The sequence below is a fragment of the Petaurus breviceps genome, unplaced genomic scaffold (genome assembly GCF_028583685.1).
Source record: "Petaurus breviceps papuanus isolate PSGF00001 unplaced genomic scaffold, PetGlider_PUasm1.0 90743, whole genome shotgun sequence".
NCBI lineage: Eukaryota > Metazoa > Chordata > Mammalia > Diprotodontia > Petauridae > Petaurus > Petaurus breviceps.
In genome coordinates, this window is record NW_027187332.1 from 14,128,788 (window position 1) to 14,149,899 (window position 21,112).

At 37.0% G+C, this 21,112-nt stretch overlaps 1 protein-coding gene across 1 annotated transcript in view; it reads left to right on the forward strand.

Moving 5' to 3' along the window:
- Positions 1 to 374: 374 nt before the first annotated feature.
- Positions 375 to 21,112, forward strand: part of CLDN10 (claudin 10) — a 135,808-nt gene continuing 115,070 nt past the window's right edge. The window contains exon 1 of the mRNA XM_069067349.1: positions 375 to 911. Within this exon, the coding sequence (XP_068923450.1) occupies positions 698 to 911 (214 nt within the window). The 5' untranslated portion in view covers positions 375 to 697. The remainder of the gene's footprint in view (positions 912 to 21,112) is intronic.

Consider the following 21,112-nt stretch of genomic DNA (forward strand, 5'->3'; position numbering starts at 1 on the left):
ACTGGAAAGCAGTGGCAGTACTGGGACTTGAACATGGTTCCTCTAACTCCAAATCCAGAACTTTTTCTATAGTCCCATGCTGTCCTCCAATGATAATTTTAAAAAGCAAGCAGAAAACCAAAAATTATGGAATCATTTTTTCAAGTAGAATTGCAGATGAAATGAAGGGAAGTGACAGAGATGTAAAAGGTCCGAGAAAACCAAACAGCAAATTTCATTCACATTTGGGATGAATTTTGTTATCTTGTTGATGCCTTCTAAATTGTGTCTTCTTTTTAAAAAATATTTGGCTGAATAAATTTAAAATGTTATAATAGAGTTTGTACTTTGTGGTATCTGTTGGCTGCATGGTTCGTTAAACTTCAGGCTAACTGAAAATTAAGCATTAACTACAGTATTAGCAAGAACAAAAATTAAATTAAAAACCTTTAAAACTATTCTTCCAAATTTTTACAAATTCAGTATGAGAAATGAGAGATCATTTTTCGCTGTTTTTATTATACCATCTATAAATCCCTCTGTATCCTTCATTTCCGTAGCGCTTCAGGCCATCGGAGCATGAAACACCGTCACAAACTCACATTAACTTTCTGTAACAGTTGTCCAAGTGTAATTTGCTCATGTTGAACCTCTTCATGCTGAGCCCACTAAAACATTTTCTTGGCCTTGCACAGTTCCATAGAGAAGGCTAAGAGACATGTTTTGGGCCCAGATTTCAGCTCTCGTGTTCGGCATTGGTGGAGTTGGAGCTCTCATTGCCGCCACTGTATCCAATGAGTGGAAAGTAACTACCAGAGCGTCATCGGTTATCACTGCCACTTGGATTTTCCAGGGTCTTTGGATGAACTGTGGAGGTAACGCATTGGGTTCTTTCCATTGCAGACCACATCTTACTCTTTTCAGAGTACCAGGTAATTACACTGTCTTTGTTTGGGCAGGTAGCAATTTCTTCTTCTCTCCCTTTCCCTTCTTATTCTCTATTATCTCCCACTCTTTCTCCCCACACTATTCAACACTTGCTCTGCATATGCAGGCTCTGGAAGACTGAGTGTTTAATTAGGGCTCCAAGGTTGGGGCTAGAAGGGGTGTGGCATGGTTGTATTGGTTACACTACAAAGATTGGCCTTATTAGGAATACAAGAACTTAGAAATGACTTACTGATCTTCTAGAAATTCCTAGTGGTTTTATTGTATAATAAACTCAAAGATGGAAAAAATAAGGCTTATAATGATAATATAATTACCATCTGGAAGGGAGTAATCTTTTTTAAAGCAAGTGTTTACTTGCCCTCAGGTATAAAAGCTTTCTGATGTAGAAGTCTACATGTGATGATGGAATAGAATTCCAAGAAGTGCTTGAAGGTTACCCTTCCTTGAAACTAACATACAGATTACTAGAAGCCTTACATGACCTGCTCCTAAAAACACTTCTGGAAAAGGGAAGGGATTAGGTAAACTAAACATGGTTTTTTTCCATCTCTTATTTGCTATTCAGCAAGAGATTAAGAGACCACCAAAAGAGATTTTAAAAAAGAGGCAGCTCACTTTAAAATATTCATTATATATAATATATAGTTATATAGATATGGATATTCATAACATCATATTGGAAGGGTGCTGAATTTGGAGGGGCTAGATTCAGATCCTGCTCTTGTCATTTCCTACCTTTGCGATCTCAGTCAAGTCACATAACTTTTCAGGGCTTTGGTGTTTTTACCTGTTAAGTGAGGGGGTTGGAATAGATAATCTTAAATATCTTTTTTTTGGCTACTCAGTTATAAAGAAAAATATGTTGCATACTTACAAATGAACTAAAGCAGATGGATATATATGGAAAGAGGGAAAATGTTAAAGAGGTGTTCACACATAAAAAATACCTATAATACTACCTTTTAGGAGATGATTGCCTTTAAGTCATTGTAAAAAAAACACTTTAATATCACTGTGCTTTTTTGCATATTGTGATATTACTAGTTTAAAATAAATAGAAATACATAAAGAATTGTACTTTAAGGGTCTGGTAATGAAACCCAAATGGGATGTTTTACAGAAATAGTTATAAAAAGAAAAGGAATTTAAATATTTAAATGGTAAGAATGTACCTTGGCCTTAGGAAAGAGGCAAATAACACTTTAACTCAGAAGTTACTAAAGCATAATATTTTATGGGACTTCATGTCAACTGTGTGTGTCATTAGTCAACAATCAGTGCAAAGGGATAAAGAAAGCATACTTAGCTTAAGCCAGGAGATTTCTAATGACAATCACACTAAATGTTCAAGCTTGGATGCCCATGTTAGGCCCTCAAATGCCAGGTACATGCCAAAATGTCCATTTGAGTGAACAAATGAGTTAGATATTGTATAGCTTTATACATGATCCAGTATCAGTGTCAAACTGATGAATTTTTACCTGGAAATTAGCATATAATATGAATTACTTATGATCTATTTTATTTTATTTTTACTCTTTGTTTTTGGAGGGGGGAAGGCAGGGCAATTGGGGTTAAGTGATTTGCTCAAGGTCACATGGCTAATAAGTGTTAAGTGTTTGAGGCTGGATTTGAACTCAGGTCCTCCTGACTCCATGGCCAGTGCTCTATTCACTGTACCACCTAGCCACCCCCCTCCCAGTATATTTCAAACAACTGGAAGAAGTAGCAAAAAAGTAGGTTTCTTTGTGTTTCGGAAATGAAATGTTATCAAAGTGTGTACTATTGTTTGTTTTTATTAGCAGCAGCTATTAAATGCCTTGCTTTTACTCTATCTATAACCTTTGCCAGGAGCTAGCAATCTTAATGTCAAAGAACCAGTTTTTGACCTAGCTTTCCAAACAAACTTAGAATGGGACCATATGACTTTGCTCAAATGTGAGCCAGTAAATAGTTATATGGAATTTACATTTGCAATTGCACATTCAAGTGCATGCAGACACACACACACTTTGAGAAACAGAGTTAGATATTGTATAGCTTTATACATGATCCAGATATATATATATATGTATATATATATATATATATATATTCATTCAATCACTAATCAGTTCAGAACTATAGTTTTCATCAGTGAAGCAAATTCCCAGTATGGAAACTTCTTCCACTGATGCAGATTCATTTGCCAATTAAGAAAGTTGCCTACATCACTGGTGGTGAGTGACTTCGCCAAGGTCACACTGCTAATGTATCAGGCCCACACCCACAACTTCTTAACTTCAAGGTCAGTACTTTCTCTACTTGCCATGCTGCTTCCAAACAGTCTCCATTCAGAACAATAATTTTTTTCCCTTTATTTCACTTATTTTTCTTAATTGCTGAGGCCATTTCTTTTCATTTCTACTATATCCTTACATAGTGCCTAGTAGAGTGTTCTATGCATAGCAAACCATTCAGATGTCTACTAACAGGCAGCAAGGTGAATATCAGAAAATACTATCCTTAAATTGGTATAAAATTTGTATTTGATATATCCAGAATCAAATTTGTTTATAAAAACTCTATGCAGCATTTGCTGAATATATCTATTTAAAAGAAACAAACCAGGAACAATGATTCACCTTTCCAAGGGATATGGGAACTCACAGATCTTGGATTTCCTTATAAAGATGGAACAAGTCCAAAAGATACTAATGGCTCTTCCTTTATTCTTAAGTGAAACTGTAACAATGACAGAGTTGACAATGCAGTGTTGCTCTCCCATTTCCTTTATAACAAAATGTAACTAGGGAAAGTAAACAACTACATATAAGGAGATTAATGTGGGTTCATATTATTTTAGTTGTTAGGTACTTTTAAACTATTTCATTGATGTCAAACTTTCTAAGATCTAAGCACTTTTTCAAAAGAAAAAAAAATACAAACCCTTCTTAGCTGCCCATTTTTCATTTCCTGACTATGTATTTACTAGAACCAGAAAACTTTAAAATTAAAAGTCTGGAGATCATGTAGCCCAACCTCTTATTTTACCTGCTAAGAGACCAAGGCCTAGAAAGTTCTGGGAACTCACCTAAGATCATTCACTGAGTTTGCAGTAGAATCAGAATTAGAAAGCAAGCTTCTAGATTCCCAGCCCAGTGCTTTTTCTAATGTGTAAGCAGCACAGTGGTGGGTAGTTACTAGACCAATTTGCAACTAATCTCTAGAAATATCCAGTCATTGTCCCAATTGAATTCTTTTTTGGTAACAGAAATTATATCATCTTCAAGAAATAACAATACTTCCTTTTTAAAACTAATTTTTTATTGTGTAGCTAACAAACACAAACATTTCAATATCCCAAGAGCAGAAGTCCATAGTCTTAAACACTAGAAATCAGTAACTCTTTGCCCATATTGACAGGCTAACCTCCTTCAAATAAAGCAAGAATTATTTCTAGAAAAAAGATTATAGAGAGAGCATATTTATTGCGAGTGTGTATGTGAAGGTCACATGGCCACACCATCCACCAGCAACCAATTGCTTTCAGTTGCGATTCACTGTCCTTAGAAATACTAAAACACACTGGGCTAGGTATCAGTGAATTTTTCTCCTATTCATAACTGTGAAAGTTATAACCTTCTACTTTCTTCTACTTGCTTAATGAGATGACAAATAATTTGTCTATCTGGAGTTTATTATGGTATATGGCATATAAGGATGTAAACCCAATTTCCACCAACTTACTCAGATTTCTCAGTGTCTCTTGCTCATCCAATAAAAAAGCCCCTGACCTACTCCAATTGCTGTGTTCTTGTTTTTATAACACATTATGTTGTTGTATGAGTTTGCTTCTAGGTTTTGTTCATTTGGTGGATTCCACACTTCAACTTTTCTATTTTTTTTTTATCAATACCAGATAGTTGTTTGTTTGTTTTTTGATTTGGAGGGGGGAAGGCAGGGCAATTGGGATTAAGTGATTTGCCCAAGGTCACATGACTAGTAAGTGTTAAGTGTCTGAGATTGGATTTGAACTCAGGTCCTCCTGACTCCAGGGTCGGTGCTCTATTCACTGTGCCACCTAATTGCCCCAATACCAGGTAGTTTTGATAATAATGTTTTATAGCAAATTTGAGAACTTATAGTACCACCTACTTCACTGTGATTTTTTCCCATTTTCCCTTTGAAATTTCTTCTTTTTTTTAAAGGAATTAGAGTTAAGTAACTTGCTCAAGGTTACACACATGGCCAGTTATTTTGTTTGGGTGCCAAGTATCTGAGGCTGGAACCAATCCCAGGTCTCCCAACGCCAGGGCCAGTGCTCTTACTCACTGCCACCTGGCCGCTCCTCTTTGAAATTTCTAAATTGTTATTCCGCCATTTGGATCATTATGATTTGTCTAATTCCATAAAATATCTCAGGCAATTTGTTTGGTACTGTGCTATATCAGTATAGCAATTCTAGTGGTATTATCATTTTTAATTATAATGGTGTTGAAGTCGTGATCACTGAGTTATTTTTTTGTGATTATTTAGGAGTTCTTTTGTGCCTATAAACATTGTTTTGTAGTTGTTTTTAATCTAAGTCCCATGTGTGTTTTGGCAGTTTAAATTGCAGATATTTTTTTCACTTTCTTATCTTTTCCTATTGGCTTTTGTTAATAATTATTAAAGTGCTAATTATTCTTGTGTATTTATTTTATATTCTTCTATGATAAAGTTATGAATTGTCTCATTTGGTTTATTCATTGATTCTCTAAAGGTCTCTAAATAAGCCATCAGACTATCAGATTCTCTCAAAAAGGGGAAATTTGCTTCCTTTCTTCTTACCTTAATTTCTTTTTCTTGTCTTACTAATAAAGCTAGCATTGCAAGTATTGTGTCCTTGATTCAACCCTAAACTTACTGGTCAAGTTTCCAAGGGTTCTCCATTGCAAATAATTCTTCGTGCTCGGTTTGAGATGAGAACTTTTGATTGAATTAAGGAAGTTTCTTGCATTCCTATTTCAAAGCATTTGAAACATAAATTATTGCTATATTTTGTTGAAGGTTTTTCCTTACCTATTGATATTGGTGATTTTATTGTTATTAATATGATAAATTATGTTAATTATTTTCCTAATGTTGTGCCCTTATTTTCTTTTTGTTATAAATCCAATTTGGTTATAAGAAATAGGCTTTGACATTTGCTGTAGTCTCTTTGGGAACCATTTAAAATATATGTATCAACATTTGTTAGTCATATCTATTACTTCATCAGCTCTAGTGTTCTCTGGTTTGGGTATCAGAAACATTTGTCTCATACAAATCATTTGGTAGCATGTGTTTCTTCACTGTTTTTGAGAATAATTTGTGTATCATGGCAATTCTTTAAATGTTTGGTGGAATTCACTTGTAAAGATGTCTGCATTAAGTATGTTTTTCCTTTGGTAGATCACTTATGACTTCCTGGTTGTTTGCAAGATTTTTGTTTAATGTTGATACTCTGGAACTTGGAGATTATGTTTTTGAGTGAATTGAACTTGGATTTTCTCTCTGCTGATGTTCTGTAGATTGTGATGATTTACACATTTCCTGTTTCTAAGATTTTTAGGTAATTTTTCTTGTATAGACCTCTTTGGGCTTCAGTTTTTTCACAAGTCACACAAATGAGTTGTCTTTTATGATTTCTAAGTGACCTTCTAGTTCAAAAAGTCTATATTTTCCAGAGCCCAAAATTTCAATTTAACAGATTATTCTGCCAATTTTCTATATACCATTTGTGTGTGTGCATACACACACACACACACATATATATATATATACACACACACACACATACACACACACACATATATATATTTTTTTCTTTTTTCTACTTTTCCATGGAAGAATGCCTGCCTTGTCCACCTTCTAAACATTAACATGGATTCCTGGTTATTTTGAATTAAGAAAATGTAAATGGCTTTGGGGATCTTAACTGGGACTTGGCATAGATAGCCAGATGACCAAGTTTTTGGTGCAATGAAACCATCTAGCAACAAGGCAACATACTAATAATGGTCCTTTTCTAAAAGTTCAAACATCTGATTAAATTAGTGCTAAACATATTTCCCCTCACACTCCAAAAGCTTCAGTTCTCTCTTTCATCACCACCTCCTAGCAATCCCTAAAGAACAAGATATGGTATACTTACTTCTATAAGGATTTTTCACTCCCAAAACATTCTTATAATCCAATTTCCCCCAGAACAAAAAAATGTAAACAATCTCACAACACAGGCATGGGGTTTTTGCCCATTGCAATGTATAATTTGATACATGACAAAAAAAAACTACACAAGTGAACTTCAAACAATATAAGTGACTGACACCAGAATGTAAAGGAAGATTTAATTAAATTCAGTAAGCATTTATTAAGTGACTACAACATGTAAGGCCCAGCTAGGTGCTAGAGATACACAGAAAAAAAAAAACCAATTCATCCCTTCAAGGGGCTTGTCTTCTACTGAGAGGATATAATATCTACTAAGATAAGAAATACAAAATATATAGAAGTTAAGTCAAAATAACGTGGGTGGGAAGAGAGCTCTAAAAACTGGGGAGACCAGGAAAGACTTTACACAGGAGGTGACAGCTGAGCTAAGTTCCTCTGAAAGAAAATGATGAAAAACTTTATGACATCTTTTAAAATGGCCATTCTTGCTGGTTGTATGAGTACCATAGGAGTAGCACCTGATGCTATCTTGTTCTTTATTCATCTGAGTGACTGATTTGTCTTAATTTGTTTGAAGCTAGAACTTAGTCAAAGACTCAGAAACCTCAAACTAACATAAAAGCCAACATTTTCCCCACTACTCTTCTCTGTGTGGGCATTAGTAACTCTCACGCCTGAAACAAACACGTGATTCCCAGACCCCATTTCTATTGGTCTGCTGACACAACCAATGCTCCAAGGCAACATCTCAGTGAATCCATAGCTATATTTAGACAATAAAACGAGCCTCGGTAAATCAGTCTCTATGCCAATGTCCTTAGGCTACTTAAAACCCTGAAATCTGCCCACGGCTTGATGTACTAGAATTCTAAAGAGTGATGGGAATCTGACAGATAAGGGTTCACACCTGAGACACAGGGACAATCTATAGACTAGATAGTGCTCTCTGGCATGATACCTCCTAAATTAATAAGGACAGAAGCCTCATTGACAACCAACCATAGTAATTTCTACAGATATTTAGTGAATAGTCTCAAAAGAAATCTTACATCATATAATGACAGGAAAGTAAGAAGTCACAACACTGATTATAATTTAGGATAAGAGTCAATCAGCAAATTTCATGACTGGCTCAGTTTTTCAAGGGTCTGCCTTAAAAACTAAAAAAGTTCATACGCTCAAGGGATTTATTTGCACTCCTTTGAAAGTAATATACTATGTACACAGATAAGCATAAAATAATTTGAAGAAACAAAAAGCATTAACAACTGGGGGATTAGGAAAGGTTTCTAACAGAAGGTGGCATCTAAATTGATCTTTGAGAGCAAACAAGGGATGTCAGTGAAATGAAGGATACAGCGAACTAGCCAATGAGCCCAGTCCTTAACATGCATGTGTATGCAGAGTGCTCAGCTGATGCAATCCTATGAAGACATTCTGTAACTGATTTCAGTGCACTATACGGTAACTGGCTGTAGGGCTACACCTGGGTTGCACTGAACGACCACTAACTGGCCAAAGGGAATCTCTTGCTCTTGCTCTCATTCTTTCCTGCCTGGATATTGTTCCACTGACGATAAAGCAGACAATGATGTAATGGGAAAGGCCTCAGGCTCACTTCGTCCAAGGACCACACAGAGCACATAAATACAGGCCTCTGTCCTTTGCCTCTTGCATTTGTTCTTTCCTGGTTTTAGGTGAAGAAGTATTGCTGAGAGCTAGGACACCGTGAGCTTCAAAAGGTAAGAATAGTGAGGCATCAGAAGCCTGGGAGCTGGAGTTTATGCTGGGTTTTGCAGCCACCTCACAAGGTGCAGAGCAAAGTCCAGAGTGATGTGTTTGACTCAACACAAATCAAAGGCAGACAAGAGAGAGCTATAACAATTCTCCTTTGGATGGAAACTTGGTGGGGTGAATGCTATTTAGAAAGTGCTTAAGAGGGCAGGTAGTTGGTACAGTGAATAGAGCACCAGACCTGGAGTCAGGAGGCCCTGAGTTCAAATCCATCCTCAGACACTTAACACTTACTAGCCATGTGACCTTGGGTAAGTCACTTAACCCCAATTGCCCTGCCTTCCCCCTCCAAAAAACAGCAAAAAAAAAAAAAGAAAAAAGAAAAGAAACTCATTAAGGTTGAGTCCAGCCTCCCCAGAGACCAAAGTGACATAGAGTAAAGTGTGTTCCAAGATGTTGGGGAGGGGGCAGAAATTTTTACACTTCTTATCTTCAAAACAAATATCCATTTATTGATATTAATTTATGTTGATTGGTTAAATGGAATTGAGACACTAATACTGGTGTTTAAGGGAGGAAGACACTTCAGAATGGGGTCCTGAGCTGATAGAATTAGAGAAGAATCAGTCCTTAAGACCTCAGAGTACCCTAGAAGCCTGAGGAGAAAATGTGATTGGCCCTCCTCTGGGAGAGTAAGTCCAGAGAATCATTCCACTAAAATACAGAAGTTGGGAGAAAGTGTATTTGAGATATGTGGGTCAGCCTGCAGGAGTTCACTGACATGAGTGATCCATCCACCAATGCAGCCTGCAGCTGTTCCTTGCCTCAGAAAGGGCAAAGAAAGACTTAAAGTCTGCAAGAGCTCCAGGGATAGATTTCAGTGGGTCCATGAACCTGGATAAGAAAAAGAATCACATCTATATTTCAGTAGAATTGGTTTCCTTTGCAATGATATGTATTTTATTTTATGCATTTAGAAACATTATTCTGAGGTGTCCACGGGCTTCATGGGGCATACAAAGGGGTCCATGACACCAGAAGCTTAAGGATTCCTGACTTAGAAGGACTTTATATATGAAGCATTTCCTGATCCTCCAGCTACTTGTGCTGTCTCTAAAACTACCTTGTTTTTATTTTATTGCATTGTTTGAACCTAGCCCTGTGTGGCTGGGAAGCTGGACCACCTCTCTCTGTTACTAAGAGACCCTTAACTAAGGACCTAGGTTATGTTGACCAGAAACCCAGTCAGATCATGAGATTGATGCAAGGAGTTTTCTCACAATTGTACATAACACACAACTCATATGTCTTATCGGAAAACTCTCCCTATACTGATTAATCGGTTATTGTTTCCATGTTCCTTTGATTGTTTACAGATACCTGGGGAGAGCAGGACACCTCCTTTTCTGATTTCAGGGAACTGCAGCTGTTCATTCTCTCCCTCCCAGTTCAGAAAGTACCTAATCTTTCCTCCAATTGGAGATCAGAGTACCTAATGTTGTATTGTTTCTTTTTAATTAATTGGTCTTATTTGATCAATTATTTTTAACAGAAAAAAGTCTCTCCCCCCTGTATTCAGGGTCTAGGGCTAAGTTAAGAATTTCAGAAACCCATTCATTCATTCATCCTTTTATTTATTTAACAATCATTTATCAAGTACCCACTATGTGTGAAGCATTTTGTTAAGTCCTGTTGAGGGTACTAAATTAATGCATGTCCCTTAGGGGAATATGACCAAAACATATATATTTAATACAAAATAATAACTATACAATAACTGTAACAGGATAGAACAGAAGAATAAAAGTACAAAAGACTACCATGCCTGACATCGATTAGTCCAAAAGCCCTTGTTTAGCACTCACTATGTGTCAGGAACTGAGCACAAACATTTGCAAAAATACTTTGAATACATTATCTCATTTGAGGCTTAGAATATTCTTGCAATCAAGGCAGGTATCATGGCATCATCCCACTTTACAGATGAAGAAACTGCAGCTCAGAGGTGTCAGTTGTCCACAGACACATAGCTAGAAAGTTGCAGAAATGAGATTTTAACTTAGGTCTTCCAACTTATGAATCTATCACTATATCCATGTAATGCGAATGTAAATTTTAAAGATCTTCCCTGCCCCTAGGCTAAAGTGTACCTGAAGCCTGGGGTGGGAGGCTTGTTTTTCAGTAGATACTTCTTGATTGGCCAGTGAGTCAATAAGGTTGTTACATTCTCTGAGCCAGGAGAAGGCTATATAAGCCCTGATGTGTAGCTTTGTTTTGGGACTCACCTTGAGAAGTGTTCTGTGATTTGATCTGAATTCTGGGAAGCCGTTGTTGAGAGTCCCCCGGCTTTGAAAAACCCAGAATGTGGAAACCCAGATGTTGACTGGGTATGGATGTAATGGTTGGACAGTTTGGAAATCTGTCTACTTGATGTTTCTGTCTTGATAATTATGCCTGTATACTTTGAGGTTCAGGGTGCTGACCTTTTCTCCTGAACAAGGTAAATGATATATGTCTGACTGATTAAAGTAAGCTTGTTAACCCATTTTGAGTTGCTTTCCTTTAACAAAGCAGATCCAAGTACTTGTATGGGCAGCAAACCCTGAGGACGCGCTTGGGGTGCTTGCTGCTACAATCCATTATTGTCTTACTGTCCCTCAGAAGCAACCATACCAGCAGTCATGTGTTTGTTATACATTGATTGTTGTCTCAGATTAAATAGAAAGTCAAGAAGAATAAAAGGAAAGGCATTGGAAAGAGGATTTCCTTTTCTCTGGGACTAAAGAAAAACATATTTCCCAGAAAATTAGTAATAAAATAAGTAATTATAGGTTCAACTTAGAGGTAGAAGTAACCTTAGAGGTCATCTAGTTAAACATCATCATTTAACATATGTGGGAAAAGAGGCCAGAGAAGTACAATAACTTACTTAAGGTCATACTTCTAGTAAGGGGGCAGAGCCAGGATTCAAATCAGGTCTTTGAATCAAATCCAATGCTTTTTTCCCTCAGTAATACAATCAAGTTTTATTTGTTTTAATTTAGAAAATCAATGACCTTATACGCCAAGTCAACTTGAAACCTAACTGACCCAACAAGAACCCAAACGTTTAAATTACAATCTCAGGAAGTTTTAGATTAGAGGATTCTTACTTTCATTAGACTTTAGGATCAGTAAGGGTGTGTGACCTGTCTGGTGAATTCCTTGCAAAGTTTCTCAACCAAAACATCCAGAACATTTCACTGGATTAATGTGCAACTTGGGAGTTTCTATTCAATTTGCTTCTAACCACTTCCTCTCTTTTTCTAGCTCTGTCTTATTCTATAAACATTTGTAAGAGAGAGATCTTAAAGTGGCCAGGATCAAACTAGCTATGGTCCCTAAGGGGTTTATAATAATTGAATCAAAGTAAGAGGTTTGACTATCAGGTTATGAATTATTTGTTTCTGCCACATGTAGCAGATAAAAGATGAAATGACCAAAGAAACAAGGTTCAAGCTTCCAAGCATTTTGATTTATTAATCACAGTATGCTAACTGCTCAACCAACTGGGACTAGACGTCTTCAGCTTAGGCCGTGCTGGAGTCAAGTCAAACAGGACACTGGTGTTAATAAATCCAGAAGGATAAGGAGGACTAATTAACACAAGGCAGAATCATGGTAAAAAGCTAGTGTATGTGCATGGAGAGATGAAAAACATCAGAATGAAAAACTGTGGAAAGAACAGCACAAGGCCTTTATGAATGATTGTATCTCATATGAAGTCTTTTGAAACAGTATTCTTGTATGGCAGAAACTTTCTAACCCCTACTCACTCAGCAATGTGGCACTGTGATAGTAATGGCAATTAAAGATTCCCCTGTATTGGCTTGGTTTTCAAATTGATTGTGCTAAAACCCAGAGCTTGTTAATCCCACCTGTGGGATGGACTTTTTGATGTGAAAAGAAAGTCCTGAACTGGGAGGAGCTGGTGACATAGATTTGGAGAGACAAGAGAGAGGCAGAAGATTTTTTTGGAAGCAGCACCTCGTGGAGAGAGAGAGACTAAGAGAATTGCTGGTGGCCGCTTTGAATTGCCCTGGGCTTTTGAGACCTGCCCCCTGAGCTGCCAAGGACTGAGGAGACATGGCTGTTTTGCTGGTACTTTGTCTGTCTGTTTTGATGTTATTTTGCCAGATTTGTCCACTGGTGAAAGACAGTCCTTTTGTTGAAGAAGTCCTGGAACCTGGCTGTTCGCTAAGAAGCCCTGAGACTGTCCTGCAGACAGAGAGTGAATACTGTCCACTGGTGAGGGACAGTGCTGTTGTTGCAGGGGTCTGGAGACTGTCCTGCAGACAGAATGAATACTGTCCACTGGTGAAGGACAGTGCTGTTGTTGCAGGGGTCTGGGAGCCTTTCTGTTGGTTCAGAAGCCCTGAAGAAGGATTTCCTTGTTGTATGTTTACAGAAATCCTGGGAGAGGGCTTTGCTAATGTGTTCAGGGGTTCTAGGACTGTTCTACAGACAGAGGATGAATTCATGAAGGGACTGGCAATGTATCTTATGGCCTTGCTAAGCCTTGTCTCCCCAGGAACTAAGATTGCTGAGAACTTGCCTCGAGTCAAGATGAAGAAAAGAGCTCCATTTGGGTATTAAGTGCTGTGTTTAAACTTGATGTAACTCTGGGGTAGATTCAATTGTGATCCAGGGGTGGGGAACTTTTGACCTTATGTTTGGAAACTAATCTCCATTTGAGAAGAGTGGCTTTGTGGTGGACTTAATTAAGGTATAGCCTAGGGGTGGAGAAGTATTTAGAACAGAGACTTTGTAATTGATTGAATGATTGGAAGGTCCTGGGGTGGGGTAGTACTTGGAGATTATTTAATCACACTTAGTAAATGCTGTATTTTGAATGATGTCATGTTTTGATCTTCTCTGTTCTTGGTTGGTCACTGAATAAAATGGAGAGCACCTATGCTGGTATTTTGAACCTGGGAAGTTGCCTTTGCTTGGCATTACATTACAGGCACCTCTATACGCCTAGACACCATCTCTTCCCAGAACTTGAAGTTTATAGCGTGGTGGGATAGTGTTGTCAGAAAGATTCCACCAACCCTAGTAGTACATGTTTATTTCACATTGGTTCCCAGGTTCTCTTTTTGCATTCACAGCTCTGGAATTGACTTGTTGGCTGCAATCTAGAATTTCCTAGATGATATGTTCTTCTTGTAGGGATGGGCCAATAATCAGAAAGCTGAGATAAAGGTAGACTTGTTGGAAAAAGGACTTGTGTAACAAAAAAGGACAGCTATGTAGTGATGAGGGCAATACTAGTTAGTAGGCCATGGGATTCAATACCTGAGAGATAGAGAAAGGGCTTGCCACCCATATTGCCGCTTTCCAATAAAGTCTTTAAGTATGTAGGTTTCAAGAGGATGACCACTATACCTAAGATCTCCATACCATTGGAATGACTTTCAGTCAGGTCTTAGCACTTTGAATGCCCACAGGCAGTGCTATAAACCATTACAGACAGTCTTTAATTCTTCCAGGTAGTAATTGACTGAGACAGTAATTCACAGGGGCTAGGTGAGGACAGAAAAGAACTGGGGATAGAAGTCACAGTTTGCATAATAGATATATTTTGGGTAGATAAATGATTTACACTGCTGTAGCAGAATTATGTGATGGGCAGTAAGGGAACCTGATCATTTTCATGGTAGGAGTTATGTCACATGACATTCCATGGTTTAATTTATGCAGTCTGCCTGGTGAAGGATGACTCCAATATATGCTGTCTAAAGCAAGAAAGGCCTGAATTCTCAGAAATATATACAAGTTAACTTAACCTTATCACCAACCTTATTCCTCAACCTCCCCTGATTGCCCCTAGTATTTATCTCTATGTGCTATGTACCTCTAACACAGAGGTTCTTAACCTAAATTATGGACCACTTTAGCTAGGTGAAGCCTTTGGACTCATAAGAATAATATTTTTAAATGCGTAAAATAATAGTATCACAAAGAAAATAAATTATAATGAAATATAGCAATCAACATATACACATATAAACATACATGTGTGTGTATGTGTTTTGTGTGTGTGTGTGTGTGTGTGTGTGTGTGGTCCATGGCCTCCAGGTTAAGAATTCTTGCTCTTGATCTATGGAATCCCTGAGAGCAGTATCTTTTTCATTTTGCTTTTATATTCCTAATCTAGCATAGTGAAATAGTGAAATGCAAACAATACCTATTTAATAAGTACTGTTAATAGAACAGACTCAAACCAGGGTTGACATATCATAAAAAGGCAGATCTTTCCCTGGAGAGATTTTCTCTGCGTTCTAAGGGCTTACAAATTAATTCAGGAGACAACACACACACAAAAAGATAAATAATCATACTAGAAATGTCCAAAGAATAGTATAGATATGCTTTCTGAGGAACTAGATATAATTATAGCCTGAAGTTGTAAAGTTTCCTGAAGCAGATGGGACATGAAGAATGGAGCAGAGTTTGGAAGGAAAGGGGAAATGATATTCCAGGAAATTGGAAAAAAAATATTCTAGGCAAGGATATGGCATGAGCAGAGAGCAAAAGGTAAAATGAGGGTATTAAATTTAGTAGCAGGTAAAGTAGATCAGATTAACTGAAACTCAGAGTTTCTCGTGAAAAATAGCAAGAGATAAGGTTGGAAAGATTATTTAGCATCAAATAGACAAGGGCTTTTATTAACAGAAGTTTGGAATTTATTCTATAAATAATGAGCTTGTTAAGTTATATGTTATTTTAGGAAGAATAATCTGGCACTGATATGTAGGATAAATGGAAAGGGGTGATAAACACTATTCTAGTAATGTATTTGTATTATATAATCAAATGAAATAACATATGTAAAGCATTTTTCAAACCTCAAAGCACCACATAAATGCTAGTTATAATTATGTATGAACATAAATTCTTCCAAACCCCTCATCACCTCTCACATGGAAATGGTTTCCTAAGTGACTAGGAAGAGCATTGTTGTAAAAGACATGAGCTTCTGCAGCCACGAGCAGCTTGGGAGCATTCAAAGTGTTGTGCATTATCTCATTTGCAACTGGTCCAACCATTAATTGCTATTAAACTGTTAACTATCTCAGCCTTTAATAACAATCAAAGTGCCAATAGTTTCTCTCTCCCATGGGTTAATAGTCTGTGTCCTGTCTTCCTAGGGCTTATGGCAGTTTGGTGATTATATAAAAAGATCTCATGTTAATTTATGTTTAAGGAAGCAAATACCTCATCTAAATAAGCAAGAACTTTTAAAGAAAATTGGTAGCACATTTTCTTCAGTATGTTAAAACAACTGTCATTTGCAAAAAACAATATTTTTGAAGTGATCTGGTCCATCACCTTTACTACCAAATAAAATTAGGTGTGTTCTAACATAGATACTATTGTTCATTCATTTAATCATTAGGAAGTATGCACTGAGGGTCTATTAAATACAAAGCACTGTGCTATATGCTGTGGAGCCTAAAAAACGTATAGCTCATAGACCTAAGCCTCCATGAATCCAGTGAGGCAGAAGGAAAAAAAGAAACCATACAAAATCATCTCCAATGTAAGGCAGCCTAAGAGAATACCATTATAGTTAAGATAATGAAAATGAAAATACTATAGGAATTTGGAGCATAGAATGATCATTTTCTGCTTTGGTGATTAGGGAAAATTTGGAAAAAATTTTGGAACAAAATTTGGAACAAGAAATGTTTGACGTGGTCCTTGAAGTATAGATAGGATTTTGATAGAAGGAAATACCAGAAATGTCTTTTCAGAGAGAGAGGCAACAGCACAAAGACAACCTTGAACGCAATCAATCAATCACTCATTGAATCAGTAAGCATTTATGAAGTGTTCAGTATGAGCCAAACACTGTGCTAGAAGGCTAAAGGGGTGAGCAGGGAAAGGTGATTTAGCCTTTGTGAAATGGAAGATCTGGTTTATGTTCAGAATAAAGAGAGAAAAGACTAGAAAAATGAATTGGGTCACAAATGTCAAAAACTTTGAAAATTAGGAAGTTCAAAATTTTAATCTTCTTTGTTAGGCAAGGAGAGTCACTGAAGGTTTTGCATCAAGGAAGTCATAGTGACAGTGTTTTAGGAAAATTAATCTGGTGGGAGCATGAAGGGTGAAGACTCTGGAAGTCTTAGGGATGAAATGAATCTTGTGGGAATGGGCAAAGTCAAAAAGATTCACAATTTTAAAGCCTACATTACTAAGAAATAGTAGTACTGCAAGACAGAAATAGGGAAGTGAGGAAGAAGAGATGGAGCTAGTTTAAGCAGGGTCTGTCAGGGGAGGTGGAAAAGAGTAATTTGGTTTTAAAGAGAATAGATTTGAGGCAGCCTGGCATGTGAATCAGAAAAACTTGGGCTCAAGTCCAGTGTCTGACACATATTAGCTGTGAGATCCTGACAAGTCACTCAAGCTCTCTCAGTTTCTCCTCAATTCTCTAAGATTGTAAGGTGTTGAATTAATTAACTTCGCAGGCCTCTCATCAACTCTGTTAAAAAAAAAAAACTAATAAATTGCAGAGAAAGTACTGACCTGAAATTGGTAGAGGGAATCTCCTCACTAGGAATTCCCTACACCAATGAAATCACAGGTCCAGTCCAACCTAAAAAAAGAGAAAAAAAAATTTTTTTGAGGTACTGGGGATACAGAATTAGAAATGAGGAGAGGTTAGGGCTAAAAGAACATTCCTTTATTCATTCATTGAACATTCAATAAATATTTATACTAAATGTAAAGCCTTGTGTTAAAGATAGGGAGATTAATAAAAAAAAAAGGAGGGGGCTCTGTGCCTTAAAAGAGCTTGCATTATAAAACTAGATATAATGTTCAGGGTAATCATAATATTTTCCAGGGACAGTAAATTTTGCTTTAGATAAAACATGCTATATTTATGCTATAATATTATATGTAAATAAAGCTTCACCAACTCTTAAGTGAGTAATTACAAGATCCAAATAAGGAAAAAAATATATATCCTTAGGTTTTTGTAGCACCAACACAATATTCACAGCGCCTATGGCAGCTATGAATATGTTGACATAATTCTGAATTGCAAAACATAACAGACTCTCCACATTAAAGACAAAACCAAAACATTTATTCAAACACCAGAAAGCCAAATACATCATAACAACAAAGAAATCTATACACAATAGCAATGCAGGGGGGCACTGCCATCCCTAAGCCTTCCTCCTGCTAGGATCTTCCCACAAATGAACACTCACTGCCTGCTCCCTCTCTTTCCCTTGGTTCTAACTGCTCTGACCAACCTCCTCTCAGCTCTCCTCCACCCTTCCTGCTCTACCCATTCAGCAAGTTACTCCCACCACAGGCTTCATGTTACTCAAACTCATGTGACTTTGGCTTCCATGTGACTTAAGCAGGTTGCATGGGCCTATCAATGGATGGGAAAGATCTTCTCATTAAGCAAAAATACATTACCATTACAGTTTTGCAACTATATGAATTCTTGTTAACTAATAGACTAGAATCTAGTTTACCTTGCTTAACTCTGAGTAGCAAAATATTTTCAGATATAATCAGATAGCATTCACTTGAGAAGAAGAAAGATTGTTGACTAATGGTGGAAGAGTAAATCTCTAAATGTAGCACTGAGGGTCAGAAGTATGCTAACTCCTCTGAGTCTATTAGATAACTGTGGGTGGAAGACACATGAAGGAAGTGACTGTCATTGTGAACTGTGGGCAAAGGATCTCATATCTCTAGGTAAGAGTCAAGTTTCATTTAGAGCCAGGAAGCAGAAGGACTGATACAGAAGAGTAGAGAAGTGAAGAGAACTAATGGGAAAGAGACTCCAAATGGCACAGTGGAAAAGTAGACAGAAGATAAGGAGGAGAGGAGATGCAGTGAAGGTGGGCAGATATGTGAATAGGTAGAAAGAAAGAAAAGAAGCATTTATTAAGAACTTACTACATGCTAAGCAATTTACAAATATCATGTCATTTGATCCTCTACCTATGAGGTAGATACTATTTATTATTCTCAGTTTTACATTTGAGGAAACTAGGGTAGACAGAAATTAAGTAACTTGCCCAAGATCACACAAATAGCAAGTGTCTGAGGCTGAATTTGAACTCAGGTCTTCCTAATTCCAGATCCACATTTCTTTTTACTGTGCCATCTAGCTTGCTGTACATGAAAAAGAGATTTTTACACAGGCAGGTGGCATTGGTTCTGAATGACAACAATTAGGGGAGTACATGATTGGGCTTCCAGTAGAATATAAACTTCTTGAGTAGAGGGACTGTTTATTTTCATCTTCTCGGCCCCAAGAACCTAGCACAAAGCCTGAAAGATAGCAGGTACTCAATAAACATTTGCTGAACTGAACCGAACTGCAAGCCCCAAAGCAAGAGCACCAAATAAGCAGAAGCTTGTAGGATAAATCAGCCCAAAGGGTCTGATTTGAGTATGAATGTAATTTTGCCTTCAAGATTCCATCTCCTGTATGAAAATCTCGAATGTGGAAACTGTAAGTAAGTGTCTTAGGAATGTTAAAAGAGGAGCTAAAAGTGTCTATTAAGAGTTAGTATAACTAACTCCATTCTTTCCTGTATTTTCCTTAAAAAAATTACATGGCACACCCTGCAGGGACAACTTAAAGCAACTATGTTCAGTTTTATGTGCCACAATGTAGTTAAGAAGTATCCAGAATGAAGCAATTAGGGAAGAGACAGGATCGCAGACCATGCCATATGAGGACCACGCTGTGCTGGGGAAGGGGAGGGGCTCTGCCTGGAGAAATATGACATCAAACATTTGATAGGATTTCACATGTAAGAGATATTAAACTTGTTTTTTTGCCTCCCAGAGGTCAGCATTAGGAGCAAAAATTATAGGGAGGCAAATTTCTGCTAGATGCAAGGAAAAAATTGCCAAGAATTACAACTACTTCAAAGTAAAGTAAGTTGCTTTGAGAAAGAATTGAACACACAAACACTTTAATGAAGTACTTAGCAGAGCTCAATCCAGTAAAATGAAATTTAATAAGGATAAGTGTAAAATCCTATAAGTGGGACTAAAAAAAATCAACTTCATGAGTACAAGATTTCAGGAAAGGTATGGTGAGTCTGAATGGACTGCCAGTTCCAGAATGAATGACATTACAGTAAAAAAAAAAAACTAATATGATCTTAGGCTACATTAAATGAAACATGGTGTCCACTTGTACAGGATACTGTAGAGACCATCACTAGTCAAGAATAGGTTGTCCACCCTATTTGTACAAAAATATTTATAGCAGCTCTTTTTGTGGTGGCTAAGAATTGGAAATTGAGGGGATGCCCATTAATTAGGGAGGGGATTGCTGAACAAGTTGTGGTATATGATTGTAATGGAATATTATTTTATAAGAAATAGCAAGCAGGATGATTTCAGAAAAGCCTGGAAAGACTTGCATGAACTGATAAAAAGTGAAGTGAGCACAACTAGAAGACCATTGTACATAGTAACAGCAATATTGTACAATGAAGAACTATGAACAACTTGGCTATTCTTAGCAATACAATGATCCAAGACAATCCCAAAGGCCTCATGATGAAAAATGCTATCTGCCTTCAGAGAAATAACCAATGTTGTCTGAATACAGACTGAAGCATACTATTCCTTCTTTCCTTCCTTTCATCCTTTCTTTTTTATTTGAGTCTTCTTGCAGAAGATGACTAATATGGAAATGTTTTACATGACTGTACATGTATAACCCATATCAGATCACTTACTATCTGAAGAAGGGGAGAGAGGAGGAAGAGAGGGATAGAATTTGGAGCTCAAAACTTTTAAAAATTATGTTAAAAATTGTTTTTACATGTAATTGGAGGGGAATAAAATATTATTTTAAAAAAAGAAAAGGTTGCCCATAATCTCTGAGGTTCCTTCTATCTCTGAGACTATGAATATGTTAATAACTTACAGTTCCATATAATTCAAATTCCCTCATTTGTCAGATGAGGAAATAGGGCCTAGATAACCTCTAAGGATCCTTGCAGCTCTTAATCTATTATTCTAAATAAAAATTCTTCACATTTATTATCTTCATAACATCTCTAGAAAATAGAGAGTGCAAATATTGCTATTTGTCATTTTCCAAATGTAGAAATTGAGGCTCAGAGTGATTGTCACTTTCAAGTAGCAGAGCCAGAACTTGGGCCCAGTGCTCCTAGTTCAACTTTCTGGACACTCTGTCTCTCCCAATATGTGATATTATTATTACTAT